Source organism: Vulpes lagopus, chromosome 7 (assembly GCF_018345385.1).
Source record: "Vulpes lagopus strain Blue_001 chromosome 7, ASM1834538v1, whole genome shotgun sequence".
In the NCBI taxonomy this organism is placed as follows: domain Eukaryota; kingdom Metazoa; phylum Chordata; class Mammalia; order Carnivora; family Canidae; genus Vulpes; species Vulpes lagopus.
In genome coordinates, this window is record NC_054830.1 from 71,436,258 (window position 1) to 71,457,992 (window position 21,735).

The following is a 21,735-nucleotide window of genomic DNA, read 5'->3' on the forward strand; positions in this document are numbered from 1 at the left end:
AGATTCAGACAGGCACAGAAGGACTGATATTCATGGAAAGGACTCTAATTGAAGAAACCAACCCCCATGATAGTCTACGTATTTGTAAAATTTATTGGGGAAAGGGCATGCAGATTATATCTAGAAAAGTATGTAACAATGATATCTTGTTAGTGCAGCAAGTTAGAAAAGGGGAGTCTTTGGAATTCTGGTAGCCTATCTTTTCTTCAATTGACAGTTAGGTTGCTTGTATTTTGCTCTTGTAAAGCTATAATGAGTACTGGCTTATTTGTATGTAAGACAAATACCAATAAATGGAATTAGCTGTTCGAAGGTGTGTGTATTTAATATTGCTAAACTGTTCTCCACTTCATCTTCTATAGGAGGGTACTGGTTTCTCAGTATCTATGTCACACTTCTCTCCCTATGACTCAAGAGGATCCAGTCTCCCTTCATTCTTCTTTTGGTGAAAATAACCTTTTGGTGAAAATAACCATAGTTCGGAGCTCTGGTCTCATTTAGTCATTGATTGGTTTTCTTTTTTCTCCTAAACCAATTTCAAGTTAGGAAACACATTTTAAAAAGGCTTAGATCCTGGTTCTGACTCTTTTAGCTACAATCTGCCAAAATGTAACCCAAGATGTGACAAGCTTCAAAGACAGAAACTAAGTCCTGGATTTATATTATAGCATGTTTCATCTTTCATTTATAGCTGCACTGTACAAAACTGTAGGGAGTAGTAAGATGTGGCTCTTTACATTTAAATGAATTACAATAAAAAATTCAGTTTCTTAGCTGAACTAGTCATATTTACAGTGCTCAAGAGCTGCCTGTGGCTCCTGGCTACCATGTTGGACAGCACGAATATTGAACTTCCCATCACTGCATAAAATTCTGTTGAACAGTACTGCTCTAAAATATAAGCTTGTGGGGGCTTTTTTATCTTCTCATTCCCAACAGCACATTGTAGATAGTTAATGAAAGGTGATAAAAATGCAAGCACTGAAGCAAAAGAAAGCAGAAAAAAGTTTAATTTTTAGATGAGATATTCCAGGTGCTTTTGTAAGAACTTAACTTGGTCATTCTATACAGAACATACAATCATTTCAACATACAAGTTACTCCACTTTGCATACTCTATTTTAAAGTTAAAAAGTTTCTAGTTAAAGTTTAAAAGGCTTTGTCTCGTTTCCAAGGATAATGAGGCAATATGCTTATTAAAACACTAGTTTGCAGAACTGAGTACACTTTAAGTAGTTCATTAATGTTCTTCATAACTTAAAGGTTAAACCTGAGGAATCAGAATTTTTATTATCAGAACTGCATAGCAAAACCATGTCCAGATGATAGACATACCAAATAAGCTATAGATCAAGATAATCTATAAATCCAATTTAAAGCAAAAACAAAATGTTAGGAGAGATACTAAATGATACCCAGGTTAGCAAAGTTTTGAAATGCTTCATCATATTTTTTAATGCAACAAAAGTTGTCAAATGTTAAGTGGGCACATACACCTAATATCATTTATCCCATGACAAAAAACTACTGAATCATTTGGTTGTTTGGAAATAATTATTTGGGCTAAATTCACTCTGTATGTGGCACTGAGCAGTCATAAATTGAAAGTGCAAATGCCTGAATGGAAACATAGCTTAAATCATTTATTTATGCTACTATTCTACACTGACACACTAATGCTGTGAGAGACGTTTACAATTGTACAAAGTCTTGATATATAGAGTAATAAGCTTGATGCAAAAAACACAAAAAGGCCATAGGTCATGCAGAAATTAAAGAATGTTAAAGGGCATTTTAATCAGGAAGGTTTGTTTGTTTGTTTGTTTGTTGGTTTTTGAAGTCCTGGTGATACCACTTTAAGCACATGCTTTATTAAAAGAAAGAGCATCTGGAACTATCCCAACACTTAAATCCATTATTAACTGAAAATAATATCTTACATTTACATAGCATTTTATGGTGTTGAAGCAATTTCACATACTCCATTTCATTTTATTTCTCACAAATTCTCACACATGTGAGAAAAGACAAACAAGTTACAATTATTTTATGTAAGGCAGTGGAGGCCCAAAGATGAGAAATGATTTATGTAGAGGTCATAGGCCTAGTTAGTATATGGTAGAACTATGGTGATTAATTTTAAATTAATTACTTCAAAAGAGATGAAACCAAAATACTTTTTATATCATATCCAGAAATCTTAAAGATTGTGGTTTTTAATGTAGATTGATCCAAAACTTTAACTATTACATATCTTATAGTATGAATTAGTTATAAATTTGATTTTAAAGAGTCTCCCTTAAATGGTAAATTAGACTCTGTGCTTTGGTACCTTAGAGATACTGAAAATGTTAAAAAATATATATGCATTCTTATAGCCCTCAGGCTCTCCAAAAATTTCCAATACTAATAAAAAGGCCTTTTACCAATCATAATTTGACTTAATTTTAAAACTAGTCCAAACTTATGAAAACTCCAAGCCAAAGCAAACACATTCACCCACCTTCTGCTCTACATACTGTGAAGTCCTGTACATGTCCATTCCCAAGGACCAACTTATAGTGAATGGGTATCATTAAGAAAATATGTTTAAACATAGGTCAAATGATTATGAATCAAAAGTGATTACCTTATATTGACCCAGAAATAACAAATACTGTTTTAATTTAATAATTGGGTACTCTGAGGAGAAAAGTACTATGGCAATCTATTATTTATTTATAAGCCAGTACTAACCTTTATATGACAAGTCCAACAATATCTTTTCAATAAAAGCAACATATACTAAATACAGTCCATTTAAACTCCAAACTACTCAAAAAGCTGTATTTACATTAATCAAATATTCCAGGTAGCAAAGCATATCAGGTCACAAATATTTGGATAATGTGAATACTGTAAAATACACAGAAAACTAAAATTATACTGAACATGAGGTAATCGTTCTGTAGTGATTAAAGAAACATTCATAATCTATTATAACGTTTCAGTACCAGCATTATGAAATGTACATTTTGGTTAAAAATAGCAAATAACTTTATGGTTACTTGGGTATTGAGTAAATTTATGCTGACTATACACTTCCCTAAGAGAATATATCCAGTTTAAAATAAAATCAAGGAAGAAAGTTTTCTAGACCCATTTTATGTGACTATATAAAAGTAAACCATATTATAAGCAGTTAATCTGAATTTTTTATAAACTATAACAAACTTTTTAAAATTTGACTTATTAGCAAAACATTGTTTTTAATATACAAATTTTGTCACACTACTCAAAAAGGTAGTAAAACTATATGCACAATAAATCAAACTTCACTAATTGTGGAAATCTAAATACAAAGCATGGCTGCCCATATCACAGACACTTAAATATCTGCTGTATGAATTAGCTGATGAATGGACATTGATCTAAAAAATATGGGGTTTTTAAAAAAGAACTACGATAAAAAAAAGAATTATGATAATTTGAAAATATACTTCTTAGTATTTTTAGCCTGGAATCCACCATATTTTATACTAAGAAGTCTACAGTGTCCTCTTCCAAAATTAATACTCTTTGAAATAATCATCTTCCATGTATATCCTTTTCCAACTTTTTCCATGTTTTCAAAAGAAACAAAAATAACTATAATTTTAGAAGTACAGAGAAAAACTAATCATTCTAGGTAAGTAATGAAATGGAGTATGTTAGCTTAATTAAACTTTCATTACAAATTATTTACTTTTATTATTTGTACCACCATCAGTCACAAAAAATTCAAATTATACATGATACTATTTATACTTTAATTCAACAAATGAGTAAACAAAACCAAGCCAATGTGTTTCTTTAGATGATAATATGGGAAAAAATTACTCTTTGCAGAACTAAGTAGGCCAAGTCTAGCTGTACAGTGGCTGTTAACGGTTTGTCAACATGTTACAGATGCCATCAATAAAACCCATGTACAGACAGGCACACTTCTAATACTATCAATTTGTTTACCTACACCTGGAACATTCAAAGAATTACTGTATATTAAATTGCTATGTGCGCTCAGTTATTAAATGCTTGATATATACATATTTACCAAAAGTTAAAGATGTATGTGACATGGTAAGCCCAAATAATCAAAATCAATTGTGAAAAAATTCTTTTTCTAAAGTGCTTAAGGCAATTCCTTCATTCCTTTATCCAGTTTACCAAAACTGGTTTGGGATTCAACTGCTAAAAGAGAAATGCAATACTAAATGCGTGTTTTTATAAAACAATTTTTTTATACCTATGATACATCCATTACCGTCAACCTCTCATGCATTTCTTTTACAGAAAGCAATCATGTTTGACCTGTCAACAAAGAGTAAATAAACTAATAAAGAACGTCTGAAAGGGTATACTGCCTTCCCATAATGCATTGAATTAAGCAAAAAAGCTCAATATTTTTTAATTCAAATGAAAATGTTATATATTTAGTTACCTTAATGTGAGACTTTTTAAATAGGCACTACAGTTGATTATTTTCTATTTTGAAAATGAAGGTGGCAAACTTTTCCAGTTTAACACATATAAACTTAAAACCCTACACATTTTGTTCTTTATATTTAGAGACCTTTAAGAAGAAGCACAGTAAGAGGGTAATCTCAGATTCTTATAATGAAGTCATAACTGCTATTACTTCAAATGAATTTTCCAAATGAATATTAGAAAATTTTATATGAAAGTTTTCAAATGATGGCATGAGCACAGGAAAGAATCATATGCACTCCTCCAGCCCCTGATTAATATTTCCTCTTCTCCATACCCCTGCAAATAGAAGGCCCTAACCAGTATAACATAATGGTCTCTGGCTTAAATATCAGTTGACACTGCATGGGGCATGGAGCAAGAGCACGCTTAGAGGAAGAAGGCACTGAATTAAAGAGAAGACACAATTACGTAAGACGTAATAGTAAAAAATTTTATACAAGAACATCTGGCTTTTTCTGTGTCATTTTTGCTAAAATACATACGTGTAAGTGTTCGCACAAAGCCATTCCACCACTAACTCACTGCTTTCAGATTTGACTCTATGAAAGATAATTTTAACTGCCTGTTTCCTTAGGTCCTAGAATAACCCCATTGTAAGGAAAAGAACATCCAAACAATTTTTTGAAGATCTTTAAGAAGAACAAAACCCAAAATTCTACTTTGTTTGGAGAATCAAAAGGATATCTATTGACATACTTCATTCTCCCAACTGCATTGGTCTTTAAAAGTACCAATATGTCATGATATACTAGAGAAGATATAAATGTCTTCTGGAAAAATAATAGCCAGTTCAAAGGAATTTTCTCATTTAGGTTTGTTTTACCAATGAACAAAACATCCTAACAGTAAGCAGTAAACTTTAATAGGAGAGAATCCACTATACCTATTCCACAGGCCTTTCGATAATAGACAACTCAGCTGTAAGCAGCAACAATCACTTCTCGGGAGAAGGTTGTCTAGCACAATATACTTAAAATAAGAATGAAAGTCAACATGAGAAAGTAAAATCCAGAGACCACTCAAAATGCTCAAAGAATCCTTAAATACTGTAATCACAACTTCCAGTTTGGCTCAAAGAACTTGTATAACAAATTTTAACCAACCTTTAAATAATAGATACGTTCTCAATTCCATGTGTTTTATTCATTGTTTAACACATTTTCCCTAAGTTTGGGAAAGATTTGTCTATGATAATTTTTGGAAGAATTATACCCCTTTAGGAAATAAACGAATGTTGCAAAAGGATTAAAAGAAAAATAACATCTGAGTAGTTATGTTTGAAAAATTCATGTGCAAGTAAGTGAAAGAGATATGTAGACCTTTTTTCAAAACATTTGTTTAAACCCTTCCATATCTTACTAAAAACCAGACATAAATGACTTCAGTATAGTTTCAGGCACCTTCCTTTATGACCTAGCCTTCTGAGATAAAACATAAATGGTGTAGGTTTTTCTACCTAATGTATAACTTCAATAAAAGTATAGTTATCAATTATTATCAAATTCAAGTGGGAATTTTACCAAGATAACTATTAAAGGTAGTATTGAATTAGACAACAAAATCAGAAAATAGAAAGCTTTTAAAAATTTTATCCATCATCCAAAATGATGGAGTGAAAAGAAGTCTACTTAAACAAGGCAACATACAAAGCGTATCCCTTTGCCACTGTTAGTGCAGCAGGTAAAAACTAAAGTATTGGTGATTTTTAAGCAACTATGTCTTCAAACTCTTCCTATTCACTCTATTTTGAGTTTTAACCATAAGAGAAATATCACGACATTCGGAAAAGAGAAAATGACACACAATCTAGTCAGTAAACAAAAGAGGATAATTTAGCAAAACTCAAACTTATTTATAAAAGGAGAAAAACAAACCATTGTAAGAAAGCCTTTCTAGCATCCTGAACCAATTATTTCAATTTTTAGAAAACCTTAGAAGACTATTTTTTTTTTTTTAAAGCTTCAGTGTATGAACCTAGTAACAGTGTGATGAGATAAAGTATAGAGGAAAGACGACAAAATTTAATGCTTTCCTCTCAGGTCCTAGGGCTACCATAGGTAACTAAACATAGCAGAAGAGCCAAAGTAACCCAAGAAACACACAAAAAAAATGAGTTTTATATAACTATTTTAACACTGCCTTTCTTCCCATTTACTCTTCAAAACATCAGTTTCTTGTGTGGTATCTGCTTGCTTGATGATCCTGCGCAGTAGGTTCCTGTGAGTATTTTGTACTAGATGCTTAATGCTAATACATTCCAGGCCTTAAAGCAGAGTGTAGCAAACCTGATTTCCACCACTCAGAAATTTCTGGGATTAGTAACTGCACAGAAAAGGCCACCCAATCAAAAAGGGGGTAAACATATTGAGTAAGCATTACTGAGTAACATTGTTGAGGCTGCTAGCTGAACCCGTCATGCCATTTTCACTTTTCTGAAGTGTTCTCACAGCACTTGGCACCTGCATCCCAGTATTCAAAGAAAGTCCACCACACCAAACCTAAGAAAAGGTGAAACAAAGCTTCAGTTAGATTTCAAATCAAATTAGAACTTAGGTGATCCTTAAAGTTCCATTTGAAAGGCAAAATGCCACATATGTGAACAAGTGAACAAGCTCCAAACTGATAACCTTCATATGTGAACTGAGGGGATGTTGGAAAGGCTAACTCAAGAGTCTTAGAACCACAGAGGCGAGAGGGAGTCTTTACGGTAGAAGAACACACTGGAACTGCATGTAAGAGAAGAAACTAGGGGCTGTAGAAATTTAGAGGTTGACTTTTTAGGATTAATAGGCAAAGGATATTGGCTATTATTACTGATGCTAAACTTCACAATAAGAGAAGTGCAAAAAGAGCCAATTTCCTTATCCCAATTATTTCTTTAGATTATGATAATGAGGTGTGGCCTGAGACTATAGGAATCTAATGTTCCAGAAATTTAGAGGTTGACTTTTTAGGATTAATAGGCAAAGGATATTGGCTATTATTACTGATGCTAAACTTCACAATAAGAGAAGTGCAAAAAGAGCCAATTTCCTTATCCCAATTATTTCTTTAGATTATGATAATGAGGTGTGAACTGAGACTATAGGAATCTAATGTTCCTGTGTTAACAGTAAAATCCGTTATTTTTTCCCTAACTTGTTAATAGTAAGAACTCTTTACAATTCTTTAAGGACTTCTGAGAAAAATGCAAATGGCAATATCCACATATACCACATTGCCATAGTCTATCTATTATGAATGTGAATAAGTTCATGAAAGATGAAACTGCTTTGCCTGTAAACAGAGTAAGTATCATTCAGTAAGATGAACAATAACTGATTTGGAACAGACTCAAAAGATTTAAAATATGTGAGAATGGATCATTTAAATTATCATAAGTGCCTGGTTTGTAGTAGACATAGCTTGAGACAAGGGACCTAGAAACTGTTGAAGTAGTCCCACCTTCAATTATATCCTAAAGTGTTCAATATTTACTAAGTGACTACAGTACTGTACCAAAGAATTTATTGACATGTGAAGTTTATAGCTGTATGATTAACATTCCAAATTTTTAAAACTAGCATGTTCAGTAATGATAACTCCCAACATACAAAAGCAGCTCTGTGATCATAAAACCACTATATTACTTTTTTGTAAATTATTTAAGTGATTAACAAACATATTTATTTGGAACATCGAGCACAAAGGTGCAAGGGCAACTCAATGAAGAAAAATTAGTCTTTTTCAAAGTGGTACTGGAACACTTGGAATCCATATGCAAAAAATCAGACCTGGTACCATATACAAAAAAATAACTCAAAATGGATCGCGGGCCTAAATGTAAAACGTAAAACTGTAAAACTTTAGGAAGAATGCAAAAGAAAGTATCTTTGTAACCTTGAGTTAGGCAAAGCATGATCTACAAAAGAAAAAAAATGGATAAACGGGACTTCATTAAAATGAAAACCTTCTCTTCAAAATGTTCAGAAAATGAGAAAAGCCAAACTGGGAGAAAATATTTGCAAAACAGTTATTTGCTAAGGGACTCATATCTATTATACATAAAGAAAGCTTAAAACTCATTAATGAGAAAACAACCCAATAAAAAATGAACAAATAGTATACACTTCACCAAAGAAATACAAATGGCAAATAAGCACATGAAAAATGCTCGTCATTTGTCCTTAGGAAAATGTGAAACCCCAATGAAATACAATTACATGCCTATTACAATTGCTGACCAATAAAATATCTGACAATATCAAATAGTGGCAAGGATGCGGTGAACTTTCATATATTTCTAGTAGGAATGCAAAAATCATACAGCCACTTTGGAAAACAAGTCGGTAGCTTCTTTTAAAGATAAACATGCATTTTCAATGTGATCTAACACTCTCACTCCTAGGTATTTATCCAAGAGAAATGACAATGAATATTCACACAAAACCCACTTGCAAATGTATACAGTGCCTTTATTCAAAATTGCCAAAAACTGTAAAGAATCCAAAAGTCCTTCAGCTGGTAAGTGGATAACGTTTGGTACATACATACATACATAGTCAACAATTAAACACACACTCCTCACCAGTAAGAAAGAAAGGCTACTGATAAACACAATATCGATGAATTTCAAATGTATTATGATACAGAGTCAAAAGTCTGCATACCATACAATCCCTTTTCTGTAATATTATGGAAAAGGCAAAAACTGTAGAGTAAAACCTGGTTAGTGACTGCCAGGGATAGGTATGATCAGAGAAGTCCACAACAAAGGAATGACTTTTCTAGGGTGATAGAAATGTTTGAGGTCTTGCTTACGGTGGTGTTACACAACTATATGCATCTGTCAAGTCCCAAAGAACTGTACACTCCTATACATTAACCTCAGTAAGCTTACTTTTAAAAAGAAAATTAATCTTGTACACAAAAAAAATTTAAGTTACCTAGTAATACAGCCTTCAATGAAGGAAAAAAATAATTCCAACCAGTTTGAAGATACATTTCCTAAAGCATCTTTCAACATTTACTAATAAATCGTGGTTTAATTATTTGGAACGGAAAGCAATAAACTCACTCTATATCTATGTGAGATAGACTCAAATTAAACATGAAATCTACCCTCTGAGACACAGGGAAAAAATTACTTTGAGTTTCATATGCTAAAAAAATTTGTTCCTGATTGACCTATTTGGAAAAACAGCCAAAACACATAATACAGCAGAGGTTTCTGGCAAAGTAATAATAACCTTTTTCTAAATACCTAAGTATTTTTCTATGAACAATAACTTTATTCACTGATCCCTTTTACTTTTAATGAAAAATCAAAGTTATTAGGACTTCTAAATTTAAGATTTTAGGGTACCCAAGGTAAATAAATTATCATTATCAATTGTGAGATTTAAAAGTACTGTTTTAACCCCACATACACCTTGAATATGTTCTCTTCATAGTTAGAAGCTGCAGTCAGGATAATGATGAAGATCACACATACAAAACTTTCTACAAGCTCTGCAATGGAAATATACCGTTCTGATTGTAGAAGTAGCACCCGACTTAAGCCAGAATACTGAGGAACTCAACTGTACTGCAGAACTCCCCACAGTAGCCCAAACTACAGACAAATGCAAAGGATAAAGGATAGGAAGAAGCAGTAACATCTTCTTAATTAAAAAAAAATTCAAACCACATTTTATTTTGTGTAGAATCATGACCTTTTCTTGTATAAATCAACCTGAAATGGAGTAGTCCTCAAATTATGTATGTGTGTCTATGTATGTGTCTGCCTACCACACATAGACTCATCTAATATTTTATAAAGATGACACCATACTGCAACAGAAAAAGGATCTTTGGGGCACCTGGATGGCTCAGGGGTTAAGAGTCTCCCTTTGGCCCAGGTCGTGATCCTGGGATTGAGTCCCGCATCAGGCTCCCTTCAGGGAATCTATTTCTCCCTCTGCCTCTGTCTCTGCCTTTCTCTATGTATCTCTCTCATGAATAAATAAATACAATCTTTTAAAAAGCTTTACAAGAAAACAAGAGTATTTTCATAACCTTGGGGGGTAAAAATGACTTCTTAAATAGAACACAAAAGTACTAACCGTAAGTTTTTATCTTAATAAATTGAGCAATATTAAAATGAACAACTTCTGTTCATCAAAAGATACCAATAAGACAGGGAAAAGGAAAGCCAGAGTGAAAGAGAAATTTGCAATACATATATCAGTATGTAAACCACTCAAGAACCCAATGGATATATAAATGATGACATACTCATCTAATGGAAAACAATACATATAAATATAATGGAAAACTATGTAAGAATGAATAAACTATCACCACATAGAACAACATGGATAAATCTCACAAACATAATGCTGAACCAAAAAGATATTGTATGATTTTTTAAAAAATTTATTTATTTATTTATTTATGATAGTCACACACAGAGAGAGAGAGAGAGAGAGAGGCAGAGACACAGGCAGAGGGAGAAGCAGGCTCCATGCACTGGGAGCCTGATGTGGGATTCGATACCGGGTCTCCAGGATCGCGCCCTGGGCCAAAGGCAGGCGCCAAACCGCTGCGCCACCCAGGGATCCCTACTGTATGATTTATACAAAGTTGGAAAGGAGACAAAATGAATTTATGGTATTAAAACTCAAGATAGTAGCCACTTTGCCAGTTGATCCTAGGGGCTAGAAATAGGCACAAAGGGGTTCTGATAATAAGGTTCTAATAATGTTCCATTTCTTGATCTAGACACTTGTTACAAAAATGTGTGCAGTCCTATGAAGATTCATCAAACTGCATTCTTATAATTATGTAATAATACTTACTTCAATAAAAATACCAAAAATATAGAGACAATCACAGATTTGGGAGAGAGAGATTAGGGAAAGAGGGAAGAATATAAAGAAAAAAATAAGGTATTTGGCTTCCCCAAATATATAGCACAGATTTTTCTCCTTAAAGTTGCCAAGCCAAAGAAAATATAAATTAAGTACTAACCATGAAACCAGGTAGTACCGGCTGAGTAAATTTTGTCTTAAAGGAATACAACAACTGTTTTGAGCTTGCATCATAGAAAGAAAGTTGACCTAAAAGGGGAAAAAAAAGCATTATTATACAAAAACATTTTATTAAATCTAACACAAAATCATGGGTAAAAGTAGTAACTTAATACATATTTTGGCACTTTTTTTGGTTACAAATTATACAGACTGGACTCAGAAATTCTCACTAGAAAATTAGTACACATGCTAAGGAAAAGCCAAAATTTAATTTTCTTTCCTGATTTTCAAGATCTCCATAGTGCTTCCATAATCTGGCACTATTCTACTTACTCAACTATAAACTATTTCTTTACTTTATCATTATTTAACAAATGGTTTTCTTAACTCAGTAAAAACCGGGCTATTTCTTCCCATTCTTGCTATAACCAGCTTCTCTATGCAATTCCTATCTTCATTTAAGGCTTATCAAACTTACTCTATCAAACCTTGTCTTCTAACCACTTGAAGCCATACTCATTTCAGTCTCTGAAATCATAATTATCACTGCTTCAGCTTTTTAAATTTTTTTTAAGGTTTTACTTATTCATGAGAGACACAGAGAGAGTCAGAGAGAGAGAGAGAGAGAGAGAGAGAGAGACAGGAGAAGCAGGTTCCATGCAAGGAGCCCAATATGGGACTCGATACCGGGACTCCAGGATCATGCCCTGAGCTGAAGGCAGATGCTCAACCACTGAGCCACCCAGGCATCCCACTGCTTCAGCTTTTCTAATTTTTAAAGTACCTTCACAGTCTTTCAACATGATCATGCAACTAAAATTACTGTCTTTCTAACCACTTAACTGTCCAATCTGATGGCCTCCTTACATCTATTTCCACTTCTTGAAATTCTATCCCATGACTTCTCCATATCTCTAACCCTGAGGATACCTCCTGTCTCCTTTTCTCCTACTCTGAATGTAGGCACTTGTCCAGGCTCTGTTGTCTCTCTACAATGTTCCCTTAATGACTCAGCTACCACAAAACAAAGAAGAGAAACTATTATTTATGTCTACCATTAAAGCACTGGGTTCTTTATATACATTACCTCAAAACATTAGCCAAACTATGTATGCTCACAAAGTTAGTATACAGTAGTAAAGTCTGTGAGATCTTCAGTAGCCACTCTGTGATGCCGTGTCTAACTTTCAGCTTCAGCTCTAGTCTTCTGAGTTCTACCATTGAATTTCTAAGTATTAGCCAGCTGTGCCATATGGTTGTCCTGATGGCATCTCATCTTTCTCCAGGACTATGTTCCCATGCTTCTGATCACATACCATCCTCTTGACCACACTGGCTGGAATCTCAGTCATTTTTAACTGCTCTTTGTTTACCCTCCAATCCATATTTAGTTACTGAGCCCTATAACTTCTACTACTACTATCAAATCCATTCCTCTTGATTCCATACTGCTCAGGCCCTTGTTAATACTAATCACTGAACCAATACTTATTAAGAGCTTGCTATGTGAAAAGCACTTGTCAGGCAATAAGAATATAATACTTAATAAATAAATATGGTCCTGCCTACACTGTTTAAAGACTGACTCCTGAAAAGTCTTACCCTATATTTGCAATCTTTTTCATATTTAACCACATACTCTCCAATATTTCTAAAACTAGATTACCATCATATATGACTATAGTTTTCTAAAATGCCCAGAAACTCCTTTCCCTCAAGTACTAAAAAAGACAGCCTATCATTATTTGTCAAGGCCCTCAGAATCTGATCCCATCCTACATTAACAACTCTTTCCTGTACCCTATGTTCTAGGCTAGCAATTACATTTCTCACTACTATCTTTGAAGAACCATGAAGTATGAGAAAAGAGACAGAAAAGGGTAAGAGCGAGCTATCTTGAGAGTTGAAAAAGAATAAAATGTGTATATATGTCCTGAGGAGAATTATTATTTGATTCAAAGTGAGTAGATAAAAAAGAATGCAGCAAAACTAACATATCACTAAAATTAAACCAAGCCAAAGTTAACTTTTTTTCTTTTGAGAAATTAGGTTGAAGGCTCAGCAAATTATTTGGACATAATGTTACTTAAAATGACAAAATAGGGTTTTATTAGCTCAAAGTGTCAACTTGGAAAGAAGTATCTAGGGAATTACTTTTGTTCCCTAACTTAATAGTCGCATCTTCAAAATTTTTATATGAATGCCTGGGAGGCTCAGTCGTTTAAGCATCTGACTCTTGATTTTGGCTCAGGTCATGATCTCGGGGTCATGAGACTGAGCACCATATTGGGTTCTGTGCTGGGCATGGTGCCTGCTTAAGATTCTCTCCCTCTCTCTCCCTCTGCCCTGCTCATTGATTCTCTCTCAAAAAATATATATATATTTTGATGATAGTAGTGAAGATACTTATCAAGTACCTAATTCAAAAAGCTTAAGCAAATTTTACAAAAGATAAATCAAGTTACTTTTTAGATGACTTTAACAAAAGTTTTCAAAAAGCTTGGCCAACTCTATGACAGTGAAACCGTAAGAGATTCTTAACTATAGAGAAAAAACTGAGGGTTGATAGAGGAGAGGTAGATGGGGGATGAGCTAAAATGGGTGATAAGTATTAAGGAGGGCTCTTGTGATGAGCACAGGGCATTACATGTATGTGATGAATCACTAAATTCTACTCCTGAAATCAGTATCACACTGTATATTAACTACCTAGAATTAAAATAAAAATTTGAAACAAAAGAGAAAAGAAACTTAAGGACAAATGTAGTATTTTCCTTTTGAGTTTGAACACACTAAACTGCCTAACACATGGGGGAAAAAAAGACAATCTGACTGCAACTCCCTGAAAAAGACCTAGTGGATTGTGTGGCTATAAGTTCAATATAGACCAACAGTACTATTAAGTCACATTACTAGAAGTTGTGTTGCCAAATCACATGTCCATGATGATCAGAAGTTCCATGTTCTACTTTGAGAATCAATGCTTAAGAAATATGCTGACACAGAAAATAACCACAGCAGCTTATAAGGTTTTGAAAAATTAAAGGAGTAAGAGGAATAGCTAATGATACAGAGAATGTATAGTCTGGAAAAAGAGCAAGGGAAGAATGTTAGTAGTTTTTTAACAAGTATTATCATGAGAATGTGGATTAGGGAACATAATTCAGTGTTTCTTCAGGTGACAAAATTTAAGGACAGTAATCTCAGAAGTTATTAGAAAACAAGGTGAGTCAATTATCGAAAAACTTTCTACTACTAAGTACTGTCCAACAATGAAATAAGCTTTAAATTTCATATTAAAAAGCTCTTTAAGCACAGCAGTGACAACTACCTGCAGAGACAACCATAATAAGTATTTTGTACTGTGTGGCACATGGTTTGGGCAATTTCTAAGGTCTACTCCAACTTGAAAAATCTGACTCCACAACTCTTTATAGGTAATAAAATAAGGTCAGGAAAGAATTAAAATAGAAAAAAATTTTAACGCTTAAGACTAAAACTAAGAAAACCATTCTTTCAGACTTAAAAGCATATTACAGATGACTGTTGTTTAAGGCTTCCGGCAAACATCACACACACTTCCAGTCAATTCTAGAGCTGAATATGTTTGTGATCAAATCCTGGTAGGTCAAGACACCATTACCACTATATTAATGGAAATTGTATATTGACAATTACCAAAGAAAAGTACTAAAATATAAGCAATTATGACAAAAGGACTTATGAGAAAATCAGTAAACTTACCCCCATCAAAATCACAAAATACACCTATTCTCTCAGGAACAGCAACATCCAAGGCTTTGACTTTATTATTATGCTTTGCTGCAAATGTGTTTTGTAGCCAGTTGTTGACATGGATACACCAACTAGTGTTTGTCTTTCCTAATTGGTCAAATTTCCCCAAAGTCTTATATGCTACTCCCACGCTGTAGGATTTACAATCCTTCTGGGCCTTGACCTCCCAGTAATGTTGTCCACTTTCAATAGCAGTGTCTCCTACAGAAGATCAGAAAGGCAAATTTGACTATTACTTCGTCTTTATGAGTTACATAGATTTTTACCTATCTCTTATCCCACAGAATGGCACAAAAAATCTGATTCAGAAAAAATAACCATATTAACACAGACAACAAACGCAGAGTATCTGCTATAACTTTACTTGTATATTTCCTATTAAATTTTCTCATTTATAAAAGGTTTTAAAACTTTTATTCCTTATTATCTCTTTAAAAGATATGCATATACATAAAATACAAAGTAAAATGAAGTAAAGTTTTAAACAAACCAATGATTAGACAATTTGAAACCTCCCAAAAGTAATCAGGCTTCAAGAGGGAGAAACCTAGGCAAATATTCATTCAATACATAGGCCTCTCCAGCTCGGGAGTGGCCACCAGTGTGACCATGATGCTTTTAATATTAACTGACATAATGAAGGCTATGTTTATCCTACCCAGCACTGTGTATGACTCCCCAGTAAAACGATCTCTGCTGCCTCTTACTGCTGGTGGCCTGGAGCCTATGGATGTCCGTTTAGGGGATGGTGTGCCACTTCTATATAAGCAGGAAAAAAGAGAAAACAAATATTCTATGTAATAAATTTTTCACAAACCAAAATCACAAATCATAAAAGGAAACTTTGAAAAGATTTTTAATTATTTTATCTGAGTTATTATTAAAGAGTTGTCAACTATAAACACTGAAATGTAAGAAGTCATCAACATAAAGCAGGCTGAACACTAACATCATGCAGACAACAAAGTTGATACAAAGAACACACAGTTGAAATAAGAAACAATGCCAAAATGAGACAAGATGAAAAGGAAAACAAAAGAATGGAAGGGGAAAAAACCTCAAGAAAAGTAACAGATTATAGAGCTTACATTTCTTGCAGTTAAATTTAAATTTTAAAATGGCAAAAATATGCTTATTCTAATGAAAACTAAATAACCTTTTCATAAGCAGCAGGTATTTTTTCTCTGGATCTTCTTAAAAAGAATAGTATATGCCCGAATCCTTACAGAGGATAATATCAAATATTATAAGCATTTCTCCTGCTAAAATGGACAAGAGTCAACCTCTCCTTATATCAAATTACATGATATGATAAATGGGACAGTATGATGTCTTGCACTAAATCTCAAAAACACAAAATAAATCAAAACCCAAAGACAATTTAAAGAGAACACTTCAATTATACTGAATCACTGCATTTAAAAAAAAATTATAACTTACCGGTAGTAAAGAAATAAAAGGAAAAGCATGGAGAAAAAACAAACAGATTTAACTATTAAGAGTGGCAGTTTAAATTTCAGAGAAAAGTTAAATAAGGAGGGCTCCTTGATAGCAGCGTTCTAGACTTCCAACCCTAAGAACATTTTGGCAAGCAATACAACAGCTATTACTGTCCTAGGTCAAACATGATCCCTCCTACCTTGTTCCTCTAAAGACAGATACTTTTGCAGCTTAATTGTGCAAATTAAGGTTCTTTGTTTACCTGCACTCTAGATTGTTTTACTAGTTTCTGAAATTCTCTTTGCCACCCAATTCATCTTGTTCACTGTTACCAGATAAACCTAAGTCTGATATTCCTACTTTAAAATCTTCAAGTACTTCCTTATTGCCTATAAAACTTAGTTTGGCCTTTTAGGTTCTTCTATAGTTGGTCCCAATCTGCTTTTCTAGCCTTCTCACCCTTAGAGAGCACTATTTAGCTAAATGTAGCAGCTAAAGTGTTCCTTAAACTCAGGCAACCTGCTTCAGTGTCTTTTCTCTTATTTCTCCCTCTCTCAATGCAAGACCAAATGGCATGCATTCTACTTTCTTGAGAACCAGTCTATTATTCCATTAATAAAGATCTTCCAGATTCTACCAGGCTAAATAACTCTTCTGGGAAATCCATCTCCAGGCTAAAATCCTATGTGTAGCTTTTCAGGCCCAACTATAGACAATAATAAAAGGCTTTTAGTGACAGGCTTGGGAGGGCTGCCTTTCCTATGCCAGACCTGATACTTACCTAAGTTATCCCAGTTTCTGAAGGGAGATGCAATCCACCTCCACCCCAACCCAGTGCTCAGATGCATATCTGCACTCCTAGCTTAGGCACTTCCATTCAGAGATTCCCTTATGAGACCTTTTCAGCCGCCTCTTTGGAGACCTCCTTAAAGGGAGCAAGGATGATGTATGCAATCTGAAGACATTCTCTCCACTCCATCTCAATACTTTCCCACTTCTAACCCTTCCTCTTCTCTCTTCTTCTTGGCCTCAAGTCCATAAAAGAACAGGAACAGCATTCTGTTTGAGACTCTCTTGGCAGTGAGATGATCCTCCAGATAACCATCATTTGCAATCTACTTTGATTTACCTGACCCTCACCCAATGCCATTATGTTGGGGAAAATGGAACAGTGAGGAGAGCTAGCACCCTTTCCTTTGTGGCCTCTTGCTTATACTATCACGTAAGTGAATAAAGGCTTGATTATTACTTTCAGTTCGGCTCAATGTCCTAACTGACCACTTTAAAACCTGGCAGCTCAGGACATCTTTCTTCCTCAAAATTCTTTATTCATGCTTACCATTACATGTAATCTTTACCTTGTATTATCATTAGTTGTATATAGATATATAACCCATATACATAAGCTAAGGCAAATTTCTTAAAGGCAGGAATAGTGTTTAACTCTACAAACCCCACCACATCTAGCTAACACCTTACATCGACCAAGTATTTATAGAAAGAATAAATGGATATAACATTCCAGAAGTACCCTACACATAAAGTATCCTTAAAAGGAAAGGAGAAAGAGAAGTAATATGATCTGAACTGCTTAAATAGAAGCAGTCTAAAAATCTCCAAGTGACCAAATGAAACTTCATATATTCTATTAAGTCCAGCAACATTTTGTAATTTATACTATGCTAACTCAAAGTCACTTTCACTAATAATGAGCAAACAAACTAGAAAAAAGATAATTTTGAAAAGGGAATACATTCTGGTTTCTGGTAAAGATGTGGTATCTTCAAATTAGCACATTATTAATCATGCAATTTGAATTGATTCATCTTTCTGAGCACTGTCCTAGTAATTTCAATAATGACCTTTATTTTTTATCCTTGATGCTTTTGAAACTGTATTATTATCATACAATATAAGAACACGTCAAACCTGCTTCGTGTCAAGTACAAATAAAAACAAAGCTGTAATGTTAGATATACTGAATACAGCACAAGAAAGATGCCAGTTACAAGTAAATGCAGAAAAAAATGAGATGAGGGAAAAATAACTCAAGAAAGACTTTAAAGCAGAGCTTATTGTTTTGTTACCATATACAACATAATCCAAACAGTATGCAGCATACTATAATGCTGTAAATTCAAAACATAAGCTACCAATACAGACAGTCTACAGAGAGCAGTATTTTAGCTTATGAAAGCTACTGCAATGGCTTCTGCTTATTGGTTAAAAGAAAAATTAAAGTTATTCAGCGAAGCTAGGTATACTAAGTCCTAGAACCAGACAGACATAGATCATCACCTTGTATGTTTCTTCAGTGAAGTAACATGGACACTGTTAGATAAAAATAGGCAACTGTTAAGAGACTGCTTTACAACTTAAATTTAACAGCTTATAATAAAATTAGATCAAAAGCCTGTTGAGAAAAATTCTTTTGATTCACTGTTGTAACTCACAGTGATATTGCTTTATTTCAGTTTGAGCAAAATTTTCCTCTGTTAAAAAAGAGGCCCCCATACTTCGAAGACTGTCTAAAAAAGTCTGACAACAACAAAAGGTCCCAAGCCTTCCTTCCTCTTTAGTTCATAAGGTTGCTGATCAGGGACAAGACAATGGGACTGTTCATGCTAAAAGTTGCCATTTAATGCAGACTTCAGGTAAGATTGGTGATCTAAAATTCAGGAACTTCTTTCGTAAGCAGTTAAGTTGCTGTAGATATAACTTTAAAGAAATGGAATACTGAAATAAAAAATGTGTAAAAAGAGGATTAGGAAAGAAAAAGTAATGAAAAATTTATAACAAATTCAAGTACTGATAAACAGTATTATATTCCTCTGTGTTACTAGCCTATCACAAATCATACTGATGTATAGAATAAGAATTTCATAAGTCACTGTCAAATAAGAATCAACATACAAGCATGTGTCCACATAACAGATCTAATGAAATGACTTACCTGCCTTTATTCTCTTTCCCTTTCATTTTGTTTTCTTGACCTTTTCCTCCAGTAGGATCCCACTCTACACAGGTATCTTCAACTCTCAGGTTCAAATGGGATGAGGAGTTATCCAAACTGAAGTTTAATGCTGTCCAAAAAAATAGTTCACTTTTTAAAAAAATATAGAACATATCCACAGCACAACCATCAACACATTATTTTCCTTCTTAATTTATTCAGCACTGTACAAAGAGAATAAAGTTCAAATTTCTAATGCTGGAATGCCTGGGTGGCTCAGCGGTTGAGCCCCTGCCTTCAGCCCAGGGCCTGATGCTGGAGTCCTGGGATCGAGTTCCACGTCAGGTTCCCTGCATGGAGACTGCTTCTCCCTCTGCCTCTCTCTGGGTCTCTCATGAATAAATAAATAAAATCTTTTTTAAAAACTCCTAATGCTAGCATTTAAAGTTTGCAAAGATAAGGCTGTAATTAACTAACTCCTACTTTATTTCCCATTATTGTTCTCTATATATCCTGCAACCCCAACCAAACACAATGTACTTGTATGGCCTCTGGTGTTACTGCTATTCCCTCTCCTGGAATTTCCATCAGCACATAATAATCTCAACTTTCTGTTATTAGAATATCAGTGGACTATCAGTTGATTGTTATGACTAAATAGGAAGAGGAGCTGGTAGACTTGAGGATGTGGGAAAAAAGTGATGTAGAAAATTATACAGTCTGGCACACACATATTTTCTCTGAGGCTCTAATACTTAATGGTTTCATATTTAAACTCTCAGTAGTTTTGAATTAAAAAGCACAGAGAAACAGCCTATGACAGGAGAAGCAAGGAAACTGGCCCACCTAATAGAGATAGATGTATTACCTTCTCTCTTTGGAAACTGAAAGTAAATCATTAAAATGTATTTATTAAGCTGAATAATGCAGAATTCCTCAGATACTCCAATGCAATTCCCAGAATCTCTGCCTTACACAAGGCATCATCTACTATATATTTACTAACAAATCTGCTTCTGTTAGTTGTATTTTCCTTCAAAAGTTCAAATTTCTGGTAATTACTCACTGAAGTGATATTCCTTTATAACTCCATTTTACTTAAGGATATTACTTGATTTAGCCAAAGCTTCAATGTTTCTATGAAGTATGCATCATCAAACAAGATATTCATAAACAGCGCCTAATGTTTACCTAGTAGATTAAAAAATTTTTTCCTTCACTGTTTCTATAAAGAGCACTTTAATTTCAGCTATGGGTCTGATCCATTGTTCATTGTCTATTTATAAAATAACTTCCTAAGTACAAATCTACTGAACATACTGCTTCTAGGAAATATCATACAAGTTATTAGCTTTTTAAAATCTGCATATAAACAGAAATGAAATTACAAAAAGAATATAGTTTTCCAGTATAAATGGTAACAAAATTCCTTACTAAAGGTTACTAAATAGGCACTTAATAGTCGCTTGATAAGCAGGTTACTAAAAAAATAGGATTAAGCAAATTTGACACCCTGCACTATCAAGAATGAGCTGCCTTAAGAAAACTGAACCACTTGGCTGGTTCAGTCAGGAGAGCATGCACTCTTGATCTCAGGGTGGTGAGTTTGAGCTCCACATTGGTTGTAGATATTAATAAAAACTAAAAAAAAGTCCACAAACTTAAAAAAAACAAGAGTTAATTAACCCCTATATTAGCTAGTAGCTAATAATATGTTAGGGTATCTACATTCTGGAGAGAAAAAAAAAAGTACATTTAAGTCTAAGGTGCCATCAATTCTCAGGTGCTTGTTAAAATTCTAAGACTGTTCAAAAAAACAGGCAAGAAAAAAAATCCTAAGGCTGTTTCCAAATATTTAATATGATGGAGAAGGACAGAGTCATGAGTGGCAAAAAAAAAAAAAAAGGTGTCACCTTCAAGTCACCTGAGACTAGACTTAAATACCACAGCATGCAGACAGATAGGTATGAACTTCAATCCCAGGGGTATAATCTTTCATTTCTCTCTCTCTCCCTCTTTTTTTCTTTTTTTGGTTTTGTATACTAT

At 33.8% G+C, this 21,735-nt stretch overlaps 1 protein-coding gene across 3 annotated transcripts in view; it reads right to left on the reverse strand.

Annotated features, from left to right (window-relative positions):
- Positions 1–993: 993 nt before the first annotated feature.
- Positions 994–21,735, reverse strand: part of FSD1L (fibronectin type III and SPRY domain containing 1 like) — a 69,468-nt gene continuing 48,726 nt past the window's right edge. The window contains exons 9-14 of one of the 3 annotated variants that reach the window (XM_041762044.1): positions 19,690–19,819; positions 19,035–19,067; positions 15,955–16,055; positions 15,246–15,497; positions 11,500–11,588; positions 994–7,007 (exon numbers count right to left, since the gene is read on the reverse strand). In XM_041762044.1, coding sequence (XP_041617978.1) covers positions 6,885–7,007; positions 11,500–11,588; positions 15,246–15,497; positions 15,955–16,055; positions 19,035–19,067; positions 19,690–19,819 — 728 coding nt within the window. In that variant the 3' untranslated portion in view covers positions 994–6,884. The remainder of the gene's footprint in view (positions 7,008–11,499; positions 11,589–15,245; positions 15,498–15,954; positions 16,056–19,034; positions 19,068–19,689; positions 19,820–21,735) is intronic. The other 2 variants (XM_041762047.1, XM_041762046.1) reach the window with 2 other exon arrangements.